This window comes from Microcaecilia unicolor, chromosome 4 (assembly GCF_901765095.1).
Source record: "Microcaecilia unicolor chromosome 4, aMicUni1.1, whole genome shotgun sequence".
In the NCBI taxonomy this organism is placed as follows: Eukaryota; Metazoa; Chordata; class Amphibia; order Gymnophiona; family Siphonopidae; genus Microcaecilia; species Microcaecilia unicolor.
Genome location: NC_044034.1, coordinates 170,040,849 through 170,066,335, shown reverse-complemented (window position 1 = coordinate 170,066,335; position 25,487 = coordinate 170,040,849). Strand labels below are relative to the sequence as shown.

The 25,487-nt window shown below is 47.5% G+C and overlaps 1 protein-coding gene across 1 annotated transcript in view; it reads left to right on the top strand.

The window, feature by feature from the left end:
- FNBP4 (formin binding protein 4) overlaps positions 1 to 25,487 on the top strand; it is a 146,411-nt gene that overhangs the window by 19,896 nt on the left and 101,028 nt on the right. The window contains 2 exon segments of the mRNA XM_030200946.1: positions 5,925 to 6,064; positions 25,040 to 25,226. Of these exon segments, the coding sequence (XP_030056806.1) occupies positions 5,925 to 6,064; positions 25,040 to 25,226 (327 nt within the window).

The following is a 25,487-nucleotide window of genomic DNA, read 5'->3' as shown; positions in this document are numbered from 1 at the left end:
CGGTTTTCTGCAGGGGTTCCTTCTCTGCTTTGGTCTCTTATCACTGGTGGCCTTCAAGCCAGCTTGGTTTCCATGAGGGGTGTCAACTGATATTAAGTTCTCTCTCGCTGGAGTTTGTTTCGGTAGCTTGTCTGCTGCTAGGGGAGGCCATTGCTGTTGGCCACAGAATTTGGACCCTAAGGAGGTTCTTGTTCTCTCGACCGTGGTTCCCTTCTGTTGGCTCTAGGGTCGTTTTTTCCAGAGAACCCAGTCCTTTCGAGGTGGCCGCCATGGGGGGGCGAGATTCCTCTTCGGGAGCGGCTGGCACGTCCCATGTGTCGCAATGATGGTTTGGGGGCCCAGCCTCTGGTTCGCGTGGGGGCTCGCTTACGCTTGTTTTACCAGAGGAGGGTCTAGATCACGTCAGACCAGTGGGTGCTGCAGATAGTGCGAGACGGGTACGCGCTGGAGTTCGACGGTCCTCTGTCCGATTTCTTTCTCGTCTCTCCTTGTCACTCAAGGCGCAAGGCAAGAGCAGTGCGAGACATTCTGTTGCGTCTGATCGGTTTAGGCGCTGTAGTGCCTGTTTCTCCAGGAGAACAAGGAACTGGTGGTTGTTCCATTTACTTCGTGGTTCCCAAGAAAGAGGATTCCTTTCGGCCCATTTTAGATCTCAAGAAGGTCAATACGGCGCTAAAGGTTCCCTCCTTTCGGCCGACAATGCTCAGATCGCTCGGTTTTTCAGTCGTCGAAGAGATGCTCGAGCCGAGGGTCTCGACGCGTTGGTCCTGTCGTGGCCGACTCAGCAGTTGCTCTATGTGTTTCCGCCGTGGCCGCTGGTGGGCTGCGTGGTGCAGCGGATCGGTCGTCATCCCGGCTTAGTGATTCTGATAGCGCCCAATTGGCCTCGTCGGCCATGGTATGGAGATCTGATGTGTTTGCTGGTGCAGGATCCGATTCCCCTGGGGCCTTGGGTGAGACTGGTGCAGGGGCCGATCAAGATGGCCGACCCCTCTCCATTCTTGCTTACGGCTTGGCTCTTGAAAGGCACAGATTGAGAAAGAGAGGTTTCTCTGCCAGGGTGATTGATACGATGTTACGGTCGTGTAAGAAGTCCACGTCTTTGGCGTATGTGCGGGTGTGGCACATTTTCGAGATTTGGTGTCAAGAACAGAATTTTATCCCTTTGCGTGCTTCGGTGATGGAAGTTTTGGATTTTTTGCAGGATGATTTGGACAGGGGGCTCTCGCTTCCTTCCCTGAAGGTGCGGGTTTCCGCTTTGTCTTGTTTCAGAGGTAAGATTCGGGGAGTCTCCTTGGCGGCTTCTCAAGACGTAGGGTGCTTCCTGAGGGTAGTGAAGTTGATTCGGCCGCCTCGTCGTCCGATGGTTCCGCCTTGGGATTTGAATTTGGTCTTGGAGACTCTGGTGGGGCCTCCATTTGAACCATTGGCATCCATCACAGGTAAAGATCTTACGTTGAAGACTGTTTGTTTTTCTGGTGGCCATTTCTTCCGCTCGTAGAATTTCAGAGCTTCAAGCCTGATCTTGTAGGGAGCCTTTTCTGTCTTTTTTGCGAAAGAGAAAGTGACTTTACCTACGGTTCCTTCCTTTGTTCCTAATGTGGTTTCAGCTTTTCATGTAAATCAAGTGATTTCGTTACCGGTGTTGGGGGATCGTTCTGGGGATCTCTTTCAGCGTCGGTTGGATGTTCGCCGCGTCTTGCAGTTGTATTTGAGCAGAACGAGAGAGTTCTGGGCGTCGGATAGGTTCGTTTTGTTTGGAGGTCCCAAGAAAGGAGCTGCGGCCTCCAAGGGGACTCTGGCTAGGTGGTTGAAGGAGGCTATTGCCTTAGCTTATTTGTTGAAGCGGCGTACGGTGCCCCCATTACTTAAGGCACATTCTACTCGGGGGGGGGGGGGGGGGTTGCTGCTTCCTGGGCAGAGAGTAGTTTCGTTCCTTCGCAGGATATTTGTAAGGCAACGGCATGGTCGGCCATTCATTCCTTTGTGAAGCATTATAGAATTGATCAGGCAAAAGAGGATGCAGGTTTTGGAGCGGCTGTGTTGTCTTCTGCTTTTCGAGGGTCCCACCCTTAAATTTCTACTGCTTTGGTACTTCCCAAGCATCTTGACTGGTCTGGAGGGTCGCTGAGGAAGGTGAAATTAGGCCTTACCTGCTAATTTTCTTTCCTCTAGACCCTCCAGACCGGTCAAGAGCCCGCCCGATGGATTATCAGAAGTATTTGAGCCGTATTCTGCTATGACTATTCCTTTACTTTCTGTGGGCCGGAGAGTTTTCTTCGACTATAATAATTTACAAGCTTGACATTCTGTCTGTCTAAGCACACGGTTGGTGTTTGGCTATTGGTTTTCCAGGTACAGGAGTTTCTAGCTTCAGAGTTACTGTTTCGGGGGTTTTCTCTGCTTTGCTAAGTGTATACTGGCTATTGTGGGCTGGGCACAGGTTATATGTACATAGTTTGAAGTTAGTGTTCTCAGTCTCCTTCTGCTGGTAGGCAAGCATAACCCAAGCATCTTGACCTGTCTTGAGGGTATAGAGGAAAGAAAATTAGCAGGTAAGGCCTAATTTCACCTTTGGGGACTAGTTTGCCTCAGCTTCCCTTGCTTTCGGGCAGGAGTTTGTTGCCTGGCGCAGGAGGATTTGGCCTTTTCTAGTTTCAGGCCTCTATCCTGGCACTTTTGGCAATCGTTCCTTCCTCTGTAAGGGATGCTGTTCTTCCTGCTTAGCACTCCTTTGTTGTGCATTTCGATTTTTGCCTCTTGGCTTGCTTTACGGTGTTGCGGAGCAGTGGATCAGATCTCGATCTGGAGTTTGACTCTTCTTTAGCTGAGGTTTGTTTTTTTTTTCCTCAGTTGGAGGTTAGTGGACAGCGTCCACTTTGTTCCTGGTCTGCCGAGAGTTGGGTCTCCCTCTCTGCCGTATGGCGGCATTTTGCTCCCTATGGTCAGAGGTTTACAGCCCCGTTATGATTACCTCCCTCTTGGAGGGGTGCTTTTTCTGCGTTGCCTTTTGCTCCATTTCAGGTAGCTAGCAGAGCGGTCTTTTGGGGCTCGGTGACCTTCTGAGGATCAAGAGGGTCTCTTGAGGCATGGTGCTGTCTCTTCTAGTTTTTAGTCCCTCTGGGTCAGGGATGTGCAGCACCAGGGCTGCATTTTTGCAAGTTAGACCCTTTGCCTGTTGGTCTTCTGGCAGCACCTTCTTTGGTGGCTTCCACAGGCTGCTGGCGTCTTGCTGGTTGAGCACAGCTCTGTTGCCACAGGTTGAGCACGGCTCTGTTGCCACAGGTTGAGCACGGCTCTGTTGCCGCTGGTTGAGCACGGCTCCGTCGCCGCTGGTTGAGCACGGCTCCGTCGCCGCTGGTTGAGCACGGCTCCATCGCCGCTGGTTGAGCACGGCTCCGTCGCCGCTGGTTGAGCACGGCTCCGTCGCTGCAGGTTAGCCATTGCTGTATGTTTAGCACAGCTTCGTCGCTGCAGGTTTTGCGCAGCTCCATCGCTACATTTGGACACAGCCACAGCTCTTTCTTGGAGCACAGCACATCGCTGTATGTTGGGTGCAGCTATTTAGCTGTATGTTGAGCGTGGATCTATCAAGGTATGTTGAGCATGGTGTCTGTGCTCTGTTGAGCGTGGATCTATCAAGGTATGTTGAGCATGGTGTCTGCTCTGTTGAGCATGGTTTCTTCGCTGCTTGTTGGGTGCGGCTCCTTCGATGTGTGTTGAGCGTGGTTCCTTTGCTGTTTTTGAGCACAGCTTCTTCGCTGCGTGTTGAGTCCACGCCCTTCGCTGTGGGTTATACGCAGTGCCTTCACTGCATGTTGGGCACAGCTCCATCACTGGATGGGAGCGCTCCCTTTTGGCTAATTGTGGGCCGCTGCTCCTTCGCGGCATCTTTGGCACAGCTTCGTCCATGCGGTTTCGCCGTTCCATGTTCAGCATACTTTCTTCGCTGCATTCTGAGCATAGGTCCGCAGTTACACGTTCGCTTTAGTGCCATCGTGGTATGTTGCGGCTTGGAGATATATGTATATTTCCTTCTGACATTTGAGGACTTTTTCTCTGCTTGTAGATTTTCGCCTTTCCTCAGGCTTTGGATGTTCGAGTTTTGCTGTTGTAAGGGCCTGGGGTCATGCACATGGCTATACACACACACACCCAGACCTTGCAAAAAAGGACCAAACATTAGCCATGTGCATGACCCCAGGCCCTAGCAAAGCTCGAACACTGAGGAAAGGCGAAAATCTACAAGCAGAGAAAAAGTCCTCAAATGTCAGAAGGAAATATACATATATCTCCAAGCCGCAACATACCACGATAGCACTAAAGTGAACGTGTAACTGCGGACTTATGCTCAGAATGCAGCGAAGAAAGTATATTATTTGCTTTGGGTGCTGGTGAGTCCTTTTGGTGTCTGTTCCGACCTCCGTCCTGGGGGGTTGGGCGAATATGTTTGCGGGTATTTGATTATTTGGGGAGCCCTCCCTACACTTGGGACTGCTTTTGTACATCCCACTCGTCTCTGGATTGAACTGTGGGACGCTATGGAAGGAAAAATAGTTATTACCTGATGATTTTCTTCCCATGAATCCCAACAGATCAATCTAGAGGCCCGCCCTTTACTACTGTTTGTTTACACAATTTCCCTGATTTTCAGGGGGCATGACTCTCGAGAGTCTGTCCTTTTTTCAGGGACCACTGGGAAGCTAACTGTTTTGTTTTTTTTAAACCATATTCTGTGGCTACAAATTCCAGAGTTTAATTACACATTGAGTGAAGAAATATTTTCTCTGATTTAAAATTTACTATTTAATATTCATTGCGTGCATCCCTAGTCCTAGTATTTTTTAGAAAGAGTAAACAAGCGATTCGTGTCCACCCATTCCATTCCACTCATTATTTTATAGACCTCCGTCTCCCCTTGGCCGTGTTTTCTCCAACCTGGAGCCCTTGCTGCTTTAGCCTTTCCTTGTAGGGAAGTCATCTTTATGAAAGAATTAATCAGGTAAGACCTAATTTCTCCTTCTTTGCTTTACTCGTGTGTTCGGCCCATCCTTTCTGTACCCAGCCTCTGTTGTTGTGGAAAGTAGAGTAGCTGAGTTATTGACTGTGGGATGTTAGAATAACAGGAGATGTACAAAGCGCAGAATTTTAAAGAAGCCATGTTATTGTACAGATTTTGTGTTCTGTATTGTGAAAAGAGGAAACTGCTTCTACATTAGATAAACTTGAATAGATTTTAAAAAGAATAAAAGAGAACTTAGTCTGTCCCTTGCTTTAACTCTTCTCCCCCCACCCCCCCAAAAAAAATATAAAACTGAAATATCTTTTAGCACCTCAGGGTGCTCTTACGTTTCAGGAGGTGGCTTGAAGTGTATAATGAAAGCAGATACTTGACTTTTACTTTTGTAGATTTTACTCTATTAGTAACTTTAGTTTTTAGGTAAGATGGAAACATAATAGCTGTTTAGAAGACAGGGCTGTAGCAGTTAGGTAAAATGTATATTTTTCATTTACAGCATATCCTTATGGATACTGTATTCTTTGATGGTGGAATTTTAATAGGGCTGTGGTAGGATTCTCCTGGCACTACTAGTGGAGTCAGGCTTTCCTTCTGCCTGGAATAGGAGACCACTGTAGAAGAGAGGTGCCATAGGCTACAAGAAGAAATGGTGAACCACTGTAGTGGCTAGTCAAGAATGTCAGTTGCCATGCTATGACCATGATTGTCCAAGTCTGTAGAGTGGTAAAGGGTCATGGATTTGATACACCACCTTTCTGTAGAACAACCAAAGCAGTTTACATTTTTATTATATGCAGAGACAAGATGGTTACCATCACTAGTCAGGCAGAGTATACTATTAATTTTGTGTAATTTTGTCACGAGCTCAGAAGCTTAGTGGATGTATGTTTTGCCTTTTCTGCAGGTGGTTTATGTTTACTCGGTGCCTATGCAGACAGTGATGATGATGAAGAAAATGAAACTCCTCAGAGACCAACACAAGCAGCAAATACAAATGGCAATCCCACAGGAGATATTGATAGCACTTTAGCTAACTTCCTAGCAGTGAGTACTACACTGTAGCTTTTTGTACCTATTGGCTTCTCGTACCTATTGGCTTCTCATAACTGACCTAATCTACTATAATAAAACTCACCCTCAACGTTCTGAGGACACTGACGTCAGTGAAGCCAAGCCACTGACAACAGTTCCTTCAGGTTCGAAGGTTCGTGATGGTGAAGCCACCAGGCCCCGCCCTCGCGTCAAACGTCATGACAACGAGGGCGGAGCAAACGAGGGTGATTTTTTTTTTTATTACTGTACCTGTGCTCCGCCCTCGTGTCAAAACGCGATGACGTCAAGGGCGGCACAGGAAAATCGACACCCACACAGAGCAACGCTAACAGCGGCGGCAAACGAACCACCTACAACCGCGACGAGCCACGGGGTGGCCCAGGAAAATCGCCACTGATCTCCGTATGTGAGTCACACCCCCCCTCCCCCCAAAAAAAAAAAAAAGCTAGCGCCAGTTTCATTGCTCAGAGAAACGGGCCTTCTTTCCTAGTGTTCCATAAGCCTCATTCAAGTTACCTGATTCTTCTTTTTTCCATTCTGTTTTCCTTCCCTTCCATCACTATCCCAGCGATCCCACAGTTAAAAGGCATGATACAGTTCCCTCTAAAACTTGGCACAAGAGCCAGTTTGAGCCAGCCCCTTGTCTGCCTTGATTTGGAAACTGAACTTGAGTCTACAGCTTGCAGTGCCTGTGTTATACTCATGCAAGGCTCTACAGTGGAAACTGAAGGCTTTTTATTTCACATGAGGAGTATTTGAACTGACACGGATCCTTCCATATCGTCCCACAGATCAATCCAGAGACTTGTGGGTTATGTCCTTCTACCAGCAGGTGGAGATAGAGGGAACTTCAGAGGTTTCCTATGTCATCATGTCCAGCCACCTTAACTTCAGTATTCTCTCTATCTAGCAGGTGGATGGTCATAACTGTGCAGCTCTGGATTCATTGGCTCCTGGCCTGGTCCCCTGGGTCTAGTCGAGCTTCTGGTGTCTGAGGTGCCCAGTCCTGGGATTTGGGTGCATACCTGGTGGTGCCAGGTCCCTCCCTTCCTCCCCCATCGCCCCCTCTGCCTGACTGGGGTTTGTGGTTCTCACTGTCCTGACTTTAAAAAGAGTCTGAGGTTTCTTTTGCTCTGGCGTCCTCTCCTGCCTTTAAAAAAAAAAAAAAAAAAAAAGCTGTTCGAGCACTGTTTAAAAAGAAAGAAAGAAACAACTCCTCAGACTGATCCAGCGCAGCGCGCTGATACTGGTTTGCAGTGCCAGCTGAGGGGTGTGAGGACCAACTTGGCATGTGACAGCGATTCCCGAGAGGGTGAGTAGTCATTACCCTACCTGCACCAGTGGGGGAGAGCAAAAGTGACTCCCAGTGTGGGAGCCACTGGGCTGCTGTTTCCTGTGCCAGAGCTCCACTGTACAACCCAACTCCATGAAACGTTGTGCTCCTTCCCAGCTTGTTTTGGCAGGCGCAGGGCAGCTGTTTTCTTGAGTGTACGCCATCTTTCCTGCTGTACCACATGGCAAGACTGAAGTGCCGTCACTCCCTTGGGGCCTGATTCACCTGCGATTCCGGCAGTTTTATGTGCAGGCTTTTCAAAAGATGTGACTGGGGAACGGGGGTGGATCGCTGCCATTTTCTTCATATTTAAGGGCTTCTGAGAAGGCCTGGGCCAGCTGTGGGAGTCCTCTGGTCTCCCACAGCTTTGAGTCTCCCGCAGCTTCCCAAGGGCGAGGTCAGAGGCCCAGTGTACCCGTGCGGCTGGTCTGTGGCAGTGAAAGCTTTAAGCTGCAGCTTGGAAAGTACTGACTATTTGAAAGTCTTCTGGTGGACATGCCTGTTCCTTGCTAGGTGATTTATGGTTTGGGTGTGCCCTCTTATTGTTGCACTAAGAATATATCTGGACCCTCCTCGAGGAGGTTCAGGGTGGGTGTACATCATTAAAGGAGGGGAGAAGGGATCAGAATTAGGGATCCTACTGTAGGTTTTTCACTCTTTCCCTTTCTCAGAGCATGGCAGTACAGATTGTTTAGTTAGTCAGGCTTAGGGCTGTTGTCTCCATGTTTCTGTGAGAAATGTTGTATTTTGAGGCTAGTGCACACCGGGTTTCTCTCTTACTCCATGGTAATCCTGCACTCTGTGCGCACTGTTTGCTTTAAATTAGTTTTATTCAGGAAGGTGGCTGGCCTTTCTACCTGAAGTGTACAGATTCAAGTCTGGTTTATCCACCCTATTAGAAACTGTGGACTCAGCTGTGTTTCCAGTGGGGCATATTTTATTTCATACTGCTTGCCTGGCCAAGCAGTTCTTACATGACTGGAAGTTATCACTAAACTACTGTGCTAAAGATTGTCCTCCTCTCTCTTCTTGCACACTGATACTGGCTACACCTTTGCATACTAGCCCCAGCTATCCTGCTATCTGCAGCGTACCCCGTACCTCTGCTTCAGTGGCATTTTTGGCATCTTTTCATGGTATGGGGCAACTAGATTTCATGAGGAGTGGGCCAGGAACTACGGTGTAGAGGTAGCTTAATAGTTGTTGCAACCAGCTGAGAGTGAGAACAGAGCTCTAGAGGTGATGCTTCATGACCCGCTACAGCTTGCTACCTGAAGTGCGCAATGGTGCAACAGCCACATTCTTCTACACCATGTGGTTCTGGTTCTCAGCCATACTTGTTAGCTCCAGTGTGCATCAGTTCACACCAGCCAATTCTTGACCCTCTCTGCAAGAAGTTAGTGCTGGTTTAGGCATCAGACCACGGCTTCCAAGTCACATTTGTCATCCTGCCTTTTGGAAGTAATCTTAGGACTGGAGAAGATCTAGGGCAGTTGGGTAAAAACCTGAGGGACTCCCAAGTCTCGGAGATTGCAAGGGGACGAGTCTTAAGGATGATTTTTAATCCTCTCTGTTTTCATAGGTTTTGTGGTGCCAGGAAAACCATTTTCAGGGTTTCCGCTTCCACCCCAACAAGCCACCCGGCGGCTGGTAGAATGAGCTTGGTTTCAAATCCAAGTCTACCTATGCCTGCTGCATCTCCCAATTATGGAGTCTCAGTTCACTCCTCAAGCAGGACTCCTCTACAGGTTTCAGGAGGAGTGACCAAGATTGCCTCAGCTCAATGTGTCTTGGTTTTTCTATCGCACAGTTACAACCTAGACTTCACTACAGATTTTTCTTGGAGTCTACATGCAAGCTCAAACGCTAATATCAGGCAGTTCTTGCCAGTGTTACTGCCTTTAGGCACAGTCTAGTCTGTCCCTAGTTGCAATTGGGGGAATGGGAAGTTCCCTTTGCTTTGTAGTTCCAACCAGGGAGTGTCCTTTCAGCTGAGTTTGGACGTCATAAGAGTCTAGGATGTTTATGGTTCAAATTTTCACAATGGGAACCTTGCAGTGTGTAATAGTTCAGTGAGTTTCTAGCCTCCTTGGACCGCTAGGAAACATACTAGAGGTGGCCAGTTCAAATCCCACTGCTGCTCCTTGTGATCTTGGGTTGGGTAAGTCACTTAACCCTCCATTGCCTCAGGTATATAAACTTAGATTGTGAGCCCTCCTGGGACATCCAGTGTACCTGAATGTAACTCACCTTGAGGTACTACTGGAAAAGGTGTGAGCAAAATCTAAAATAATTTTAAAAAATACTTTCATATTCCCATATTTCCGCAGAGGGACCTTAGCAATTTATGACCATGTCATTCAGCCTTTCCACGTTACCAAAAACATTTTTTCAAGGTCGTGGTAGTGGCAGCTTTCCTTCGCGAGGATGGATTGCAGGTTCATCCATGCCTCGTGACTGGCTGATTTACAGCTCTCTATCAAGAGAGTCTGCAAATTTCATCTAAGATACCTACCCTTCTTCAGTCCTTGGGATTGGTAATCAATGTCACCAAGTGTCAGTTGTTTACAGCACAAATCTTGGCTTATCGGGGAGTGATGTTCCATATAGGCTTGAGAAGCCCTTTCTTTCTTTTGCCTCTCAATGAGGTGCCAACCCGTCAGGTTCTACTTTCCCTACCAGGTCCAGGATATGGGAATAGGTTCAAGTTATGGGCACAAAGGTCTCTTTCTTGGACATTCTCCCATGGGCCTGATTCTCTATCGGACCACTTCGGTGGTTCCTTCTCTGCTTTGGTCCTCATTTCTATGATTCCCTTCAAGCCAACTTAGTCTCAATGGGTGATTTCTACACAGCCTTCCACTGACACTTCCAGAAGTTCTCTCTGTCTCTTTGGAGGTAGCTATCTGCAGCTTGTAGGCTGCTAGATTGTGCTTTAGCTGGCGGCAACAGATTTCAGATCCCTTACAGAAGGGCAGACAGACTGCCTCCTCGCTTGCCAGATGTGGCGTCAAGGCTGGCTTAGTTGATGGTTTTCTTCTTTGATTTGTTTCGGGCATCGAATATGCAGTTTTTGGCGGTCACAGCCTGTTGTTTGTGGTTGCACTGCTAGGCAGCAGATGCAGCTTCTAACAACGGCTGGTTCAGCTCCCTATTCAGAGCAAACTATTGTTTGAGGACGGTGAAGTTGGCGTAAGATCTGGGTGACTCATAGACTCAACATCTTCCTGAGGACATGTCTACATGTTCTTTTCGGTCGGGTCAGGCTCACCCTTATCTTTTGGACACCTGGACTATCATCCAGGGCAGCCTAGTTTTCTTCAGTGATCCAATCCAGGCAGGGTCTCAGAACTCTGATTTCATCTGTTCGAGATCCTCCAGATTTCTACTTAAGGGGTGACTGGCCACACAGTCCTGTTTTTTCTGCATACAGTGGTTTCTGCCTTCCATCCCATTCCACCTTTGTCTCTTCCCGCTTCTTGGGCGTTCATGTATTCCTATTCTATTTAGAAGTGATCATTGAGTTCTGTTGGTCAAATCTTTGCTTCATGCTTTGCTCGGGACCTTAGGAAGGTAATGCAGTTTCCAAAGCCACCTTGGCTCACCATTTTTAGATTGGCAGATGGCAGGCATAGCAGTTTTGATGTCAGGGGGAGCAGACCTTTTGTAAAATAGGCGGTGTGAAGCTGAAGGGCTGATCTGCAAAGGTGCTATTTTATTCAAAATCCATTTAGGGGAGCAGCCGCTCCCCTTACACTCCATCTAGCTATGCCTCTGCATAGCAGGGCAATGTCGGGCGTGATCCACTGAGCAGAAGTGACTTCTGATATAGCCTCATGCACCGCTAAAGACTGAAGCTGTCTAGTGCTCGCCATTTTAAGGTTAGCAGATGCAGTGGTGGCAGGATCAGAAGCAGACATATTCAGAACGTGGAGAGCCTTAGGTATATAGAAAGGTGGCGATACCTTATGAAACGCCCACACTGTGGTGGGATCATCAGATTCCTGACCTGCTGAGCAGAAATGCCTCCCGGCATAGCCTCATGCTGTCCTCTGGCTGGTCACAAGAAAGGGAATCTGGTTTCGAGAGTTGCGGTGGCTGTTGGCTGAGAGAGGCAATTTCTTTGGCTTGCCTCTATATGGGACAGTCTCTTTCGTTGCAGGTGGCAGCATTTTCTTCCAGATTGCAGTTGACTTCCATTTCCGAGTCCCGTCTTGCTTCTGTGACTGACCTTTTGCAGTTCGGCCACTTGGTCTTCTGTCCTGCTGTGGATGGCTTTTGCAGATCATCCACTTGATCTGATGTCCTTCTCTTGCTAGGCTGCAGACTTGACGTGGCAGCATGTATAGCTGTGGCCTGTGGAGCAACACTTCAGTCTGCTGAGGTTGTAGTACCCTGCCCCACTTGACTGCTTTGGTACATCCCACAAGTCTCTGGATTGATCTGTGGGAGGCAGTGGAAGGTAAAACTAGTCCTTACCTGATAATTTTCTTTCCATTAGTCCCAACAGATCAATCCAGAGGCCCACCCTTTGTTCTGGGTTGAGTGTTTTCTTCTAGTTGCTTCAGTTTCATCAAATTTCTTCTTATGGTTTTTGGCTACCAAAAAAAGCAACAAATCAAAACATAAAGGAAACCTTCTGTTACCCTCCCGCAGGAGCGGTTGAGGAGCTTACATGAGCTTTGTGCAGGCAGCAGAAGACTTACTGTTGGATTTCCTGTTCCTGCTTTCACTGCTTTGGTATCGACAATACTGAAGTTAAGGTGGCTGCACCTGACCACATACAGTAAACCTCTGAAGTTCTCTCTATCTCCACCTGCTAGTAGAGGGACATAACCCACAAGTCTCTAGATTGATCTGTTGGGACTAATGGAAAGAAAATTATCAGGTAAGGACTAATTTTACCTTAGCAGAGGGATTACCTACCAGTAAGAACTGGAAAAAGCAACTAGATGGCCTATTTCAGCTTTTACTGGTGCCACCAAGGTGTGGGCTCCTGCCTGGTTAAATCATACTGAGCACCTCTGGAGGGAGCGGTTCAGCAGCATGTAACCAGGGCACTGCCACTGAATATCCCTTCCTTGTCACAAACAGCAGATGAATTGTGGAACTGGTGGGTCATGTCCATCTACCAGCAGGTGGAGATTGAGATAACAGAACTCTTAGGAGTAAAGCAGACGGCCAGCCCCTCTATCAGTTGGTATATCTCTATCTCCAGCAGGTGGCTGGATGGCTTCTCTCCAGCTCCTGGATTCAAGGCCACTGAGAATGCTCCTGGGCCGTTGGCCAGTTGAGCTTGGAGGGGGTGTTTGACTAAGCTTTGGGGGCATACCTTACTGCAAGGTCCCTGCCTCACCCCTTGCTCTCTCCTGACAGGCATCAATTCTCTCTGTTTGGCTCTCTTCTTCCCTCCTCACTTAAAAAAAAAAAAAATGAGAACCACAGAATTTATTTAAAAAAAAAAAAAAAAAGGATTTTACTGAGGGGTGAGGTGAATTCTTTGCCTGTTTTCTGCTGCTGTCTGAGTCAAAGCGGTTTCCCTTGACTCTGGCTGCCGATTCTTCGCTGCAGGGGGATCAGCTGGTAAGTGCCGGCTTCGGGTTTTTTCCTCGGCACGGCATGGCGGCAGAGACAGTGAAATGCTGTTTCAGTTGTGGGAAACGGCGTTCGGTGACGGGAGTGTGTAGCACTGAGGTACCTGGGGCAGAGGGCTCTTCTTCCATCGGGGAGATGGCGTTTTCCCGCGCTTAAGCGCGTAGTGCTCGCACCATTTTGTCTAGCGCTGCTGAAACGGTTCCAGTGGCGTTTCTGGCTCTCCTGCCTTCTCCTTCAATGGGGACTTTATTGGGGGGGGGGGGGGGGGGGGGGGTCGGAAAGTCTGGCAGGTGTTGGTCCGGTGGCTCTGGGGGACTACTTTTTGCCAGAGTTTGTATTATTAATGCATCAGGCCTTTGTGCTGAAGCGCGCCCTTCCCCTTTTCTCCTCAGGGATTTCTTCGGAACCCTTGTCACTGCTGGGGACTCAGAACAAGCTTGTGGGTCCTCTAGGGGATGATGGGGCTGCGCTTAAGAGAAGAAGGATCTCTCATAGTCCTCAGGAGGGGTCCTTGCCTTTAGGGTCAGCAGCTCCGTCGGTGGTGGCCCCCTCTGAGGGGTCCTGGAGACAGACAGTGGGGGTGGCCTTTGAGGACACTGACCTTCCTCAGGAACAGGCGGATGATTCTTCTTCGGCACGCCTTTTCCAAAAAGATGAATTGTCCTTAATTTTTCAAGCTTTGGAAGCTTTAAATATTGAGGATCCAGATGTGGCGGCTGCACAGTCTGTGAATCCCAAGATGGCCAACACTAGACATTTGGCTAGGGCTTTTCCAGTGCATGAAGCCATTGATTTGATTTTTGGCTCAGTGGGCAGATCTGGATAGCACTCTGAGGGTTTCCAAGGCCATGTCTCGGCTTTATCTGGTCACGTCAGAGCGATCGGAGCACTTTGCCCTTCCGAAGGTGGATGCCCTGGTGACGGCGATCACTAAAAAGACTACTCTGCCAGTGGAGGGTGGAGTAACACTCAGACATGCAAGACAGACGTCTGGAAGCATCTTTGAAGTGTTCCTTTGAGGTGGCTTCATTGACTCTGCAGGCTTCCATTTGTAGTTCCTATGCGGCTAGAGCTTGTCTCATTTGGCTCCATTCTGGTCAGGAGTCTCTTCAAGAACAAGAGAGTGCCGGGGCTCTGGCCTTTTCTTCAAATGGAAGTTGGGCTGGCTTATTTGGCAGACGCCCTTTACGACTTGGTTCGCTCTTTGGCCAAGGTGATGGCTTTGGCTGTCTCCTCTCGGAGAATGTTATGGCTCCGGCATTGGTCGGCTGACATGGCTTCCAAACAGCGACTTATTCGGCTACCTTTTCGGGGTAAACTGTTATTTTAAGAAGGCGTGGAGAAAATTAAGGATTTGGAGGGACTCCAAATCCATGCATCTCCCTGAAGATAAGCCCAGGGTGGCTTCCCGTCAGGGAGCGGCTAAATCCCGTTTTCTCCTGGCTAGAACTTCTGACTCCTTTCAGAGTCCCTGATTCCAGCAAAGATATATTCCTTTTGGAATGAGAAGCGAGCAGTGGGAGTCCCTGGTCGACAGGGAGCCGCTCCTCACACCTCACAATGATGGGGCGCTGGCCCAGTCTGGGGTGGTGCAGATAGGGGGGGGGCGCCTTTCTCTGTTTCTTCCAGAGTGGGTAGACCAGTGGGTTCTAGACGTGGTGCGGGATGGATACAAACTGGAATTCAGTGCACCCGTCACAGAATTTTTTCTACAGTCTTGCTGCGGGACACAGTCAAAGAAGGTAGTTCTGGCCACTTTGGAAGAGCTGCTAAGACTGGTCGCCATAGGGCCCGTCTCTCCTCGCGAGTTGCGCAAAGGCCGCTATTCCATTTACTTTGTGGTACCAAAGAAAGGCGGAACTTTTCGCCCGGTTCTTGAGATCATGAACAAATTTCTGTGAGTTCGTCATTTTCGCATGGAGACATTACGAGCTCTTATTGCAGTGGTTCAGCCGGGGGAGTTCTTGACTGCACTGGACATCAAAGAAGCTTACCTGCACATTCCCATGTGGCAACCGCATCAAAGGTTCCTCAGGTTTGTGATTTTAGGTCGTCACTTTCAGTTTCAAGCTCTTCCCTTTGACCTGGCCACGGCACCACACACCTTTTCAAAGGTCATGGTAGTGGTGGCGGCTTTCTTGCGGAAGGAGGGAATTCGAGTGCGCGGCTTGTTGCGGATGCCTCGCCCCCGGGTTTGGGACTGTTCAAGTCCTGGGGTCTATGGCGGCTACTCTAGAGGTGGTGCCGTGGGCAAGAGCTCACATGCGGCCTCTTCAGTTGTTTCTTCTGAGCAGATGGACTCTGACATCTCTGGACTATCAACACCAGCTGTCCTGGACAGATGCGGCCAGGGACAGCTTGGGTTGGTGGATCTGCCGACCAAGTTGCGGAAGGGCATTCCCCTTAGCCTCCCTGAATTGGGTGGTGGTCGTGATGGATGCCAGTCTGAACGGTTGGGGAGCTCATTGTCTCCACAGAGTGGCTCAGGGGACTTGGTCTCCTCTCGAGGCGGCGTGGTCGTTTGGAGTTGAGAGCGGTGGTGAATGCCTTGGTTGAGCTTCAGGATCTTCTGCAAGGGAAACCTGTTCAGGTGTTGTCGGACAATTTGACGACAGTAGCTTACGTCAATCGACTGGGGGGGGGGGGGGGGACTGGCAGCACGTCCCTAGCGGTGGAGGTTGCTCGTCTCATGGAGTGGGCAGAGACTCATGTTCTTTGCCTATCAGCAGCTCACATTGCGGGCCAGTCCAACGTCCAGGTGGATTTCCTCAGCCGGACTCTCTTGGATGCGGCGGAGTGGACGCTTTCGGCAGCGGCGTTCAGACTGATTTCTCGTCGTTGGGGAACGCCAGTGGTGGATCGCATGGCCACGGTTCAGAATGCCATGGTGCCCAGATTCTTTTCCCGGAAAAAGCAGCCCAAGTCTTCGGAAATCGGTGCCCTACTACAGCCGTGGCCACAGCAGGGCCTACTCTGTGTTCCCTCCTTGGCCTCTGATAGGAAGAGTTCTTCGCATCAGTTGTCATCGCGGACTCGTGGTCCTGGTAGCTCCAGATTTTGCACGAAGACCTTGGTACGCAGACCTGGTGTGCTTGCTGCAAGACACTCCACTACGCCTTCCAGTGACTCCAGATCTTCTGTGCCAGGGCCCTGTTTGGATGGAAAATCCCTCCCGCTTTGGTCTTACGGCCTGGCTATTGAAAGGAACCGATTGAGGAATAGAGGTTTTTTGGAACCTGTGATTGCGACGCTTCTTCAAGCGTGGAGGCAGTCCACTTTGTACGCTTATGCTCGAGTATGGAAACTCTCTTCTTCGTGTTGTGAGCGAAAGATCAGTTCTCCTTTTCTGGCGTCGATTGCAGTAATATTGGATGTCCTGCAGGACGGCCTTTCTAAGGGTCTCGCGTATAACTCTCTACGAGTGCAAATAGCAGTGTTAGCTTGCTTTCGGGGTCGAGTAGCCAGATTCTCCTTAGCAGCTCACCCGGATGTGGCTCGGTTTTTTACAAGGAGTTCTTCATCTACACTCGCCTCTTCGGCGGCCTTGTCCTTCGTGGCGGCTAAACCTGGTACTCAAGGCGTTGCAGGCGTCTCCCTTTGAGCCTTTGCAAAAGGCAACGGATAAGGATCTTGCGCGTAAGGCTGTCTTGTTGGTGGCGATTTCCTCAGCTCAGCGCATTTCTGAACTGCAGGCCTTGTCTTGTAGGGATCCTTTTTTGCAGTTTTCCGATTCGGACGGTTCCTTCCTTTCTTCCAAAGGTAATTTCAGAGTTTCATCTCAATCAGACTCTGTTTCTTCCTTTGTTTAGGAAGGAGGATTTTCCAGCGTAGTTTGCATCCCTTCGGCTGTTGGATGTTCGAAGGGTGCTGTTGCGTTACCTTCAGGTCACCAGTGAGTTTTGGAGATCAGATCACCTCTTTGTCCTTTCGGGGCCGCGGAAAGGTGAGGCGGCCTCCAAAGCCTCGATAGCGCGTTGGATTAAGGAGGCCATTACATCAGCATACCTGTCACAAGGTCGAGAGCCACCTTTGGCTCTACGAGCTCATTTTACTAGAGCGCAAGTGGCGTCCTGGGCGGAGACCTCTTCGCTTCATGTGGATGAAATTTGTCGAGCAGCTACTTGGGCGTCTCTGCATACTTTTTGTTAAACGCTACCAGTTGGATGTCACCTCCACAGAAGATGTGCGGTTTGGGGCTCAGGTCTTGGCAAGGGGGATGTCGGCTTCCCGCCCTTCTTAGGGTAGGCTTTGGTACATCCCACCAGTTCCTGGATTCATCTGCTGTTTGTGACAAGGAAGGTAAAATTAAGTCTTACCTGATAATTTTCTTTCCTCTAGCAACAGCAGATGGAATCCAGGATCCCTCCCGTTAGCCGACTAATTTTTCACACTGCTCTATTCTTTTTTTTCTCTTATGCAGATTGTCAGATGTGAAATATACAGAGATTTAAAGAAGAAATTCTGCTTCAGCAGATGTTGTTGCAACTTGGTTTCATGGTTGCAGTTTTTCTAGTTGGTTCTCTTTTGTTATAGTGAGGATAGGAGTTCTGCTAAAGTTATTGAGTTGATTGGCCTAATTCTACTGCTTTTGAAAGATATATACTAACTGATAGAGGGGCTGGCCGTCTGCTTTACTCCCAAGAGTTCTGTTATCTCAATCTCCACCTGCTGGTAGATGGTCACAACCCACCAGTTCCTGAATTCATCTGCTGTTGCTAAAGGAAAGAAAATTATCAGGTAAGACCTAATTTTACCATTTATTGCAGCACTTCCCAGGACTGGAGTGGTTGAGGAAACTATGCAGGTACTGGTAGTATTCAGTGTCGGTGCCGGTCCTGTGTTGCTAATTGGGCACTTAGGGGGTCTATCCCCAGCACAGCTCGGGTCCACCTGCCGCTTGTGCTCTACACTGGCACCTTCCTCTTGCCAACTGGGGCACAACCGCCTCTGGGTGAATCTCCCACTCCCAAATTATCCCCATTGATTTCTAGGTTATTGGGGCCACACTCCCAGTGGTCCCACAGTTCACAGGAAACACTCACAGACCCAACACACAAACCACCAGGATTCTTTATCAGTCCAGACAGGCAGAACGAACAAACAATTTTGTTCTTAGGACTTGGAACCGTGGACAAAAATGTGCTATTGGGAAACAATAACAGGTAACTGAAATATGGATCAATTAAAAAAAACTAACTAAAACATTTGCATACTGTTTAAACAGTACCTGGGAAGATCAGGATATATTATTTCACAGAGCCTTAGCAACAAGATGTTTTTTTTTTTTTTTTCTTCCAGGCTAAGACTGAAGCAACAGTCAGCACTACTGGGTTAATTTCAAACTCCAGGCTAATCAGAGCCCAGTCGACAAGTTTTAAACATATACTGCTGCTTGCTTCCTACTTGTGTTAAAGAAAAAGAGCACTTGATTCCCTATAACAGCTTTAAGCATAAACATGCACCATCTGCTGACCAAAATAGAAGAAATACACTTCAGACATAATTAAAATAGGGAAATACCCAATACATTTTACAGTCTTAAAACACACTGTTTCTTCAGTCTAGCATTGAATATCCGGATCTAACTTAACCAGCAAGGATCAGCATTGAAAAAAAAATTTTTTAACTCTCCCCTGGGGTGCTACAACATTTTGTTTAACCCTATTAGCAGGAACAAAAAAAAAAGTCATGCAGTCCTTGAGCTTTTATTCTGGCCTTGGGGGCGATATACCCAGATGCCTGAATCATTCCCCTCCCCCTGGCTCCAAGTTGCATTCGGAATAGCTTATGGTATGTTGGGGTGTTCCATGGCTGTCTGACCCAGTGTGAGAAGGGGAGCCATGAGTTGCCAGAGAGCTTGTCCCTTAACAGACAGAGAAAAAAAACAGAAGTGATTTTGGATCAGAAAGCGTTGAGATTGAGAGATCTTACCACTCCTGTGCTTCTTGGGCTGTTGGGGGCCTTCCCCCATGCAGCACCCTGGGGAGGGGGAAGAGGTGTAGAGGCAGCTGAAGGCATCTGCAATGTATGTGTGGAGAGCTGGGAACATGACCGCTGAAAAGCTCTGATGCAGCAAATTAGGCTAGATGTCTCTGGTGCCTGCTGCATATGTGGAGCCCTGCAAGGAGACAGATTAGTGGTGGCTGAGCCTGTGGCCACAGGTCATGTGTTTCATTCAAGATGACAGCAGCTCCCACCAGAGCCCAGACAGGAACCACTACAGCTGGACTTAATAGGCTTGCCTCCAGATTTCAGAGTGTCAGGCAACCAACAGTGCATAGGGTTTTCCCTGGTGTTCCTCAGGCCAGTCCAGGGGGGTCCCAGTGAAGGTGTCCATCCACCTGCTGGTTGCTAATAGGGATCAATTTACAGGCATTCTACCAGAGGTGGACCCAGATTGCCAAGGGTCAATGAGTACTGAAGGTTGTCAGATGGCTACGCCATGGAGTTTGATTAGCTGGTGCCAGATTTTTTTATGGAGTCATTCCAGAATAAAAATGATGGTAGTTTGGAAGACATTGCAGCAGTTGCTACAGCTCCAGGCGGAGGTTGGGAACGGTATTCCATCCACTCTATGGCCCAAAGAAGGAGGTACCTTTCAGCCTATTCTGGACCTAAAGAGGATAAACAGCTATTTATGCATTCTAATTTGTGGATGGAAACCTTTGGGGTTGGTTATCGTGCAATCATATGAGGGAAATTCTGGTGTCCCTGGATTTGAGAGGGGTGTATTTGCACATCCCAATTTGCTGGGAGCATCTGAGGGTTTTTTTTGTTTGTTTTTACAGTTCTAGGTCAGCATTATTCGTTTTGTGCCCTCTCATTTGGACTGGCGATGGCCCTAAGAACTTTTTCCAAAGTGAAGGTTGTGGTAGTGGATGCTTTATGTAAAGAAGGCATTTTGGTGCACCTGTACTTGGATGATTGGCTCGTTCAGGCCATATCCCTTCAGAAGAGACAGTGGGTCACAACTTGGGTGGTGTGCTTCTTAGAGAGTTTGGGCTGGGTGGTCAATCCAGGCAAAGGCATCCTATTGACAATGCTGGAGGTGATCCAATAGACCCCATAGCACATGTGCGTCTGCTCCAGGAAGCCCTACTGTCAAGGTGGTCACCTCAGACTCGGGAGTTGGAGGTGAGACTCCCTATATGGAAAGAGGCAAGGAAGAGTTTCCCGTGGTAGCTTCACACCCCCAATTTGGTTAGCAGAATTTCCAGAGTGGATAGTGGTCACCACAGATACCAGTCTCGAGGGCTGGGTGGCCCATTTGTTTGGATCAGCTGGCGTAGGGACTCTGGACTCCAGAGGGCGCGCAGTGGTTCATCAACAGACTGGAGACCAAGGCAGTGCGCTTAGTGCTGCTGGCTATACAACTGGTTATCCAGGGGAAGATGGTGCAAGTCCTTTTAGAGACTCTTTGAGATTACAAAGACACAGGCCACCACCAATCACCAGGTGGCAGTAAGAGTCCACAGGTAGCAGTGGAGATGTCACTTATGGTCTGGGGAGAGCAGCATCTGATTTGATCTCTCTCTGGTGCATACAGCCGGTGTTGACAATGTGCCGTTGGAGTTCCTCAGCAGACACACCTTAAAACCAGGGAGAGTGGAGTCTGGAATCGGGGACATGTGCAGTGTTCGTGGCACATTGGGGGGGGGGAGCAACAAGTGATGGATCTGTTGGTATCCAAGAACAATGCAGAAGTATCCAGGATATTCAGATGCAGGAAGGAGCCCCAAGTGTAGGGCATCAATGTGCTGATACAGCCATGGCCCCAGACTGGACTCTATGCTTTTTCCCTGTGGCCATTGGCTAGGCTGACTCATTCAAAGGATAGAAATGCATGAGAGTCTGGTAGTCTTAGTGGCTCTGGATTGGCCGCGTTGACCTTGGTGCGGTGATGTGATGAACTTGTCAGTGAAAGAATTGTTCCAGCTACCAGCCAAGAAGAGGTGAGGCAAGGGCTCAGTGATGCCTGATCTAGCTGTATTGCTCTGGTATTGCATCCTGCTCACTTTAATCACCACAGACTGCTTAGAAAATAAAATACTACAGATTCTTTTAGATTTGTATTGGGTAAATAAAACTCTTTATTTGCACTTTAATTGGAGAGTGTATGTCATTATTGTTCCAATTACACAATGATTTACACGCACTGATCGAGTACATTACTAAAGGAAGGCTATAGGAAAGTAAAATAAGAAAGATATATAGATATTACTCACATCATCACTGGTCAGGAATTATATCATTCAGGCCCTTATCTCATCAGCTGGGAGGCCTGTTGCAGTGAAAGCCCGAAGTCTCCATATGACCAGAAACAAGTCTTTTCTGCACGGTGTGTCCATCCACAGATGAGCCGCGAAGCTCTGCTGCAACAAGCCCCCTTTTTATTAAGCTAAAACTTATCCAGGAATGTACATGAGGATTCAGTCACACGCGCTCAGTTCAGGTAAACAAACCACTGGCCAAGTGGCTTATCTCCTGAACCTCAAGCATACCCCACCTCCCTCCTGCACAAGCTGGCTTCAGAGACATTCCAATCTGTTCTTGAGATGTGCTTTATCTTATACATTGTTCTTGAGTGTGCCTTATCTCATACATTGTTCTTGAGATGTGCTTTAAATTCCAGCCTGTTCTTTGAGATATACAAGGAAAGTCACTTTTAGTCAAAGACAGAAGATTTTAAAAATGTATTATCGGTCAAAGCAAGACTGAAAAGCAATCCTTAATATTTTCCATGACACCAGCTCCCTTCTATCTTGCTGTTTTGGTTCTTGAAAGGATGTGATTGCGCAAGAGAGAGACTCCAGAAGAAATTGGAGAGTCATGGGATAGGAGATGGTGTCCTATTGTGGATTAAAAACTGGTTAAAGGATAGAAAACAGAGAGTAGGGTTAAATGGTCAGTATTCTCAATGGAGAAGGGTAGATAGTGGGGTTCCCCAGGGGTCAGTGCTGGGACCTCTGCTTTTTAACATATTTATAAATGATCTAGAGATGGGAGTAACTAGTGAGGTAATTAAATTTGCTGACGACGCAAAGTTATTCAAAGTTGTTAAATTGTGGGAGGATTGTGAAAATTACAAGAGGACCTTACGAGACTGGGTGTCTAAATGGCAGATGTTTCCCCACATCGCATACTTTTGTCCCACTCTTTATAACTGTGTTATCTCCATGATAATTTGTACCATACTTTGTGTTATCTCCATGATACTTTGTATTATCTCTGTGATACTATGTACCATACTTTGTAAGCCGCACTGAACCTGCTATTGAGCGGGAAAGCGTGGGGTATAAATGCCACAAATAAATAAAATAATGTGAGCAAGTGCAAAGTGATGCATGTGGGAAAGAGGAACCCAAACTATAGCTACGTAATGCAAGGTTCCACGTTAAGAGTCACTGACCAAGAAAGGGATCTTGGCGTCGTTAATAGTACGTTGAAACCCTCTGCTCAATGTGCTGTAGTGGCTAAGAAAGCGAATAGAATGTGAGGTATTATTAGGAAAGGAATGGAAAACAAAAGTGAGGATGTTATAATGCCTTTGTATCGGTCCATGATGCAACCACACCTCTAATTTTGTGTTCAGTTCTGGTCACCGCATCTCAAAAAAGATATAGTGGAATTAGAAAAGGTACAGAGAAGGGCGACGAAAATTATAAAGGGGATGGTACTACTTTCCTATGAGGAAAGGCTGAAGCATCTAGGGCTCTTCAATTTGGAGAAAAGATGGCTGAGGGGAGATATGATAGAGGTCTGTAAAAATAATGAGTGGGTAGACATGAATCATTTGTTTACTCTTTCCAAAAATACTAGGACTAGGGGGCATGCAATGAAGCTACAAAGTAGTAAATTTAATACGAATCGGAGAAAATGTTTCTTCACTCAACGTATAATTAAACTCTGGAATTCGTTGCCAGAGAATGTGGTAAAGGCGAGGTTTAAAAAAGGTCTGGACGGCTTCCTAAAGGAAAAGTCTATAGACTAATATTAAATTGACTTGGGGGAAAATCCACTGCTTATTTCTGGGATTAGCAGCATAAAATGCATTGAACGTTTTTGAGATCTTGCCAGGTATTTGTGACCTGGATTAGCCACTGTTGGAAACAGGATGTTGGACTTGATGGACCCTTGGTCTGTCCCAGTGTGGCAATAGTTATGTACTTATGTAAGATATTCCAGCAAGGTAATTTCAACCACATTCGAGAAGAGGTCAACCTCCTTGGCTTACGTCTAGGTGTGGCGCATTTTTGCAAGTTTGGTGCCAGGAGCATGAATTTTTTCCTTTTGAAGGCCTCTATGGTGGATATTGGACTTTTTACAGGACAGATTGGATAAGGGGCTGGTGCTGTCCTTTCTCAGGGAGGTCACTTTGTCTTTTTTTTTTTTTTTGGAAGGGCTGATCCACAAAGGCATCCAGTGGGACTTGAACTACCATGGTCAGTCATGGTGGCAAGGTAAATAATTTGCGTGTTCCCACCAATTACTCTGACTTCATCCTCCCCAGACTGCTCTTTACACAGTCTAGGAATTAACAAACTCCATAATCAGAAGGACTTGCTGGGATATAAGAAGATAGTTTATTACAATCTCACCAACAGTAGTACAGGCAAATCAGGTATTCATATGGTTGAGCAGCATTACACGACACGTCCTCTCTCTCTCTCTGGCCTTCTGGAGTCTTCTAATACCCTTCAGACTGCTCCTTTATATTCTATTTCAACCCCATTGATTCCAATGGACCCCAGCTTTGTCACCAGGGTTCTTGGCCCTTATCAGTTGGTCAGAATGACTTCACATGTTATCAAGCTCTAAGTATAAACAAGATATGCTCAGAGCGCATCTTATGAGATGACTTCACATGTTCCCCAAACCTTCCCCTAGCCCCCTCCTTTAGATGTTCTCACCTGGGGTGCAGCTGACCCAGTACTATCTCCTTTAAACTTTTGAGATAGAGCTCTGAAAAATGTGACCTTTTGTTCTTGGTGGCCATTTCTTTGACATGGTGACAGAAAGCAGAGGAGGTTACACCAGTTGTACATTTGGAGAGTATTGAAGATGTGCATCTGTAGATTTGAGGAGTTTGGCTGCACAGATCATCTGTTTTATACTGTTAGGTGCTCAGAAAGAAAAAGGTAGCCTTGAAAACAACAATAACTCAATGGGTTAAGGAGGCTACCACTCTGGTATATATCATGAAGGCTACAGGGTGCTAGAGGTCCTGAAGGCTCATTTGACAAGAAGCCAAGCTGCTTCATGGGCTGAGATTAGTCTTATTCCTCCACAGGACATTTGTAAGGCAGCAGCCTGGTGGTGGTTATATTTCTTTACAAAGCATTATTGGATTGATTTGCAGTAGCATCAGACACAGCTGTTGCGATATTGGAATTGCTGAGAGCCTACCCTGAAGTCATTGCTTTGGTTATTCCCAAGCATCTGAACTGGTCTGGAAGGATGCTAATGAAGGAGAAATTAGGTCTTCACTGCTAATTTTCTTTCCTTAGTTCCTCCAGACTGGTTCAAAAACCCCTCCCATATGTCAGTAACTTTTGTTTCGGTACTTGCCTTTTAGTGACATGCAGCCCTCGTGGGGAGACTCTTCTCTGCTTGGGCAAAGAAAAACAGCAGTTTATTGAGGATCTTAAATGTATTTATTTTTATCTTCTTATAAGATTGTTCTCTTTTGTGGAAAATATTTTTTTGAATTAGTCATTTTGATAAAGAAATACTTCTTAGGGACTGCACAGGGTATTTATAGGCTCACTTTGAAATCGGTAGTTAAGTCTCCATCTGCTGGTAGTGCATAACCCAAATGTGAAAATTAGCAAGTAAGTTCTAATTTTTTCTTATCCATTATTAGCTAGAAATGCAGTGTTCTGTGAAGGATATGTTCAAATACTGTGGGGATGGTAGTGGTATACATTCTGGGCCAAACGCAGAAAATTGAAAGGAAGGGTTTCTTTGACATCTTGCTCTAATGCTAGAAAATATTTCATGTCTAATAAACCTTAGCAATAAAACTCTTGTCTTGTCAGGAAATTGATGCCATCACAGCACCTGCCCCCCCTACTACTTCTGTTGCCGATTCCACAGCTCCACCTCCAACCCCGCCTCGTCCCGAGCCGAAAGATGCCCTCTCTGTGGTGTCTGCAACTACTCAGAATGGAGCAGAGCCAGCTCAGACAGCATGGCAGTATGATACCCAGTGTTCATTGGCAGGAGGTGAGAACTAGTTTTTAGATGCTTTGTGTGTCTGAATTGTAATTGTTTCTAAAGTAGATGCCCTTAATGGGTCACATGACCACTTGCTCTCCCTGCAAGAGACATCTGAACTTTTAAGATGCAGTTCAGAGTTTATAACTCTGCAGTGTTGAGGCCTGATGCCATCCACTATTGAGCTGTTAATTTCCCTCTGTGGCTTAGCAAGAATCTCCTCATATTAGCATGTTTTATTTTCTGTGTTTTTTGTGGTCTTTCCTTTTT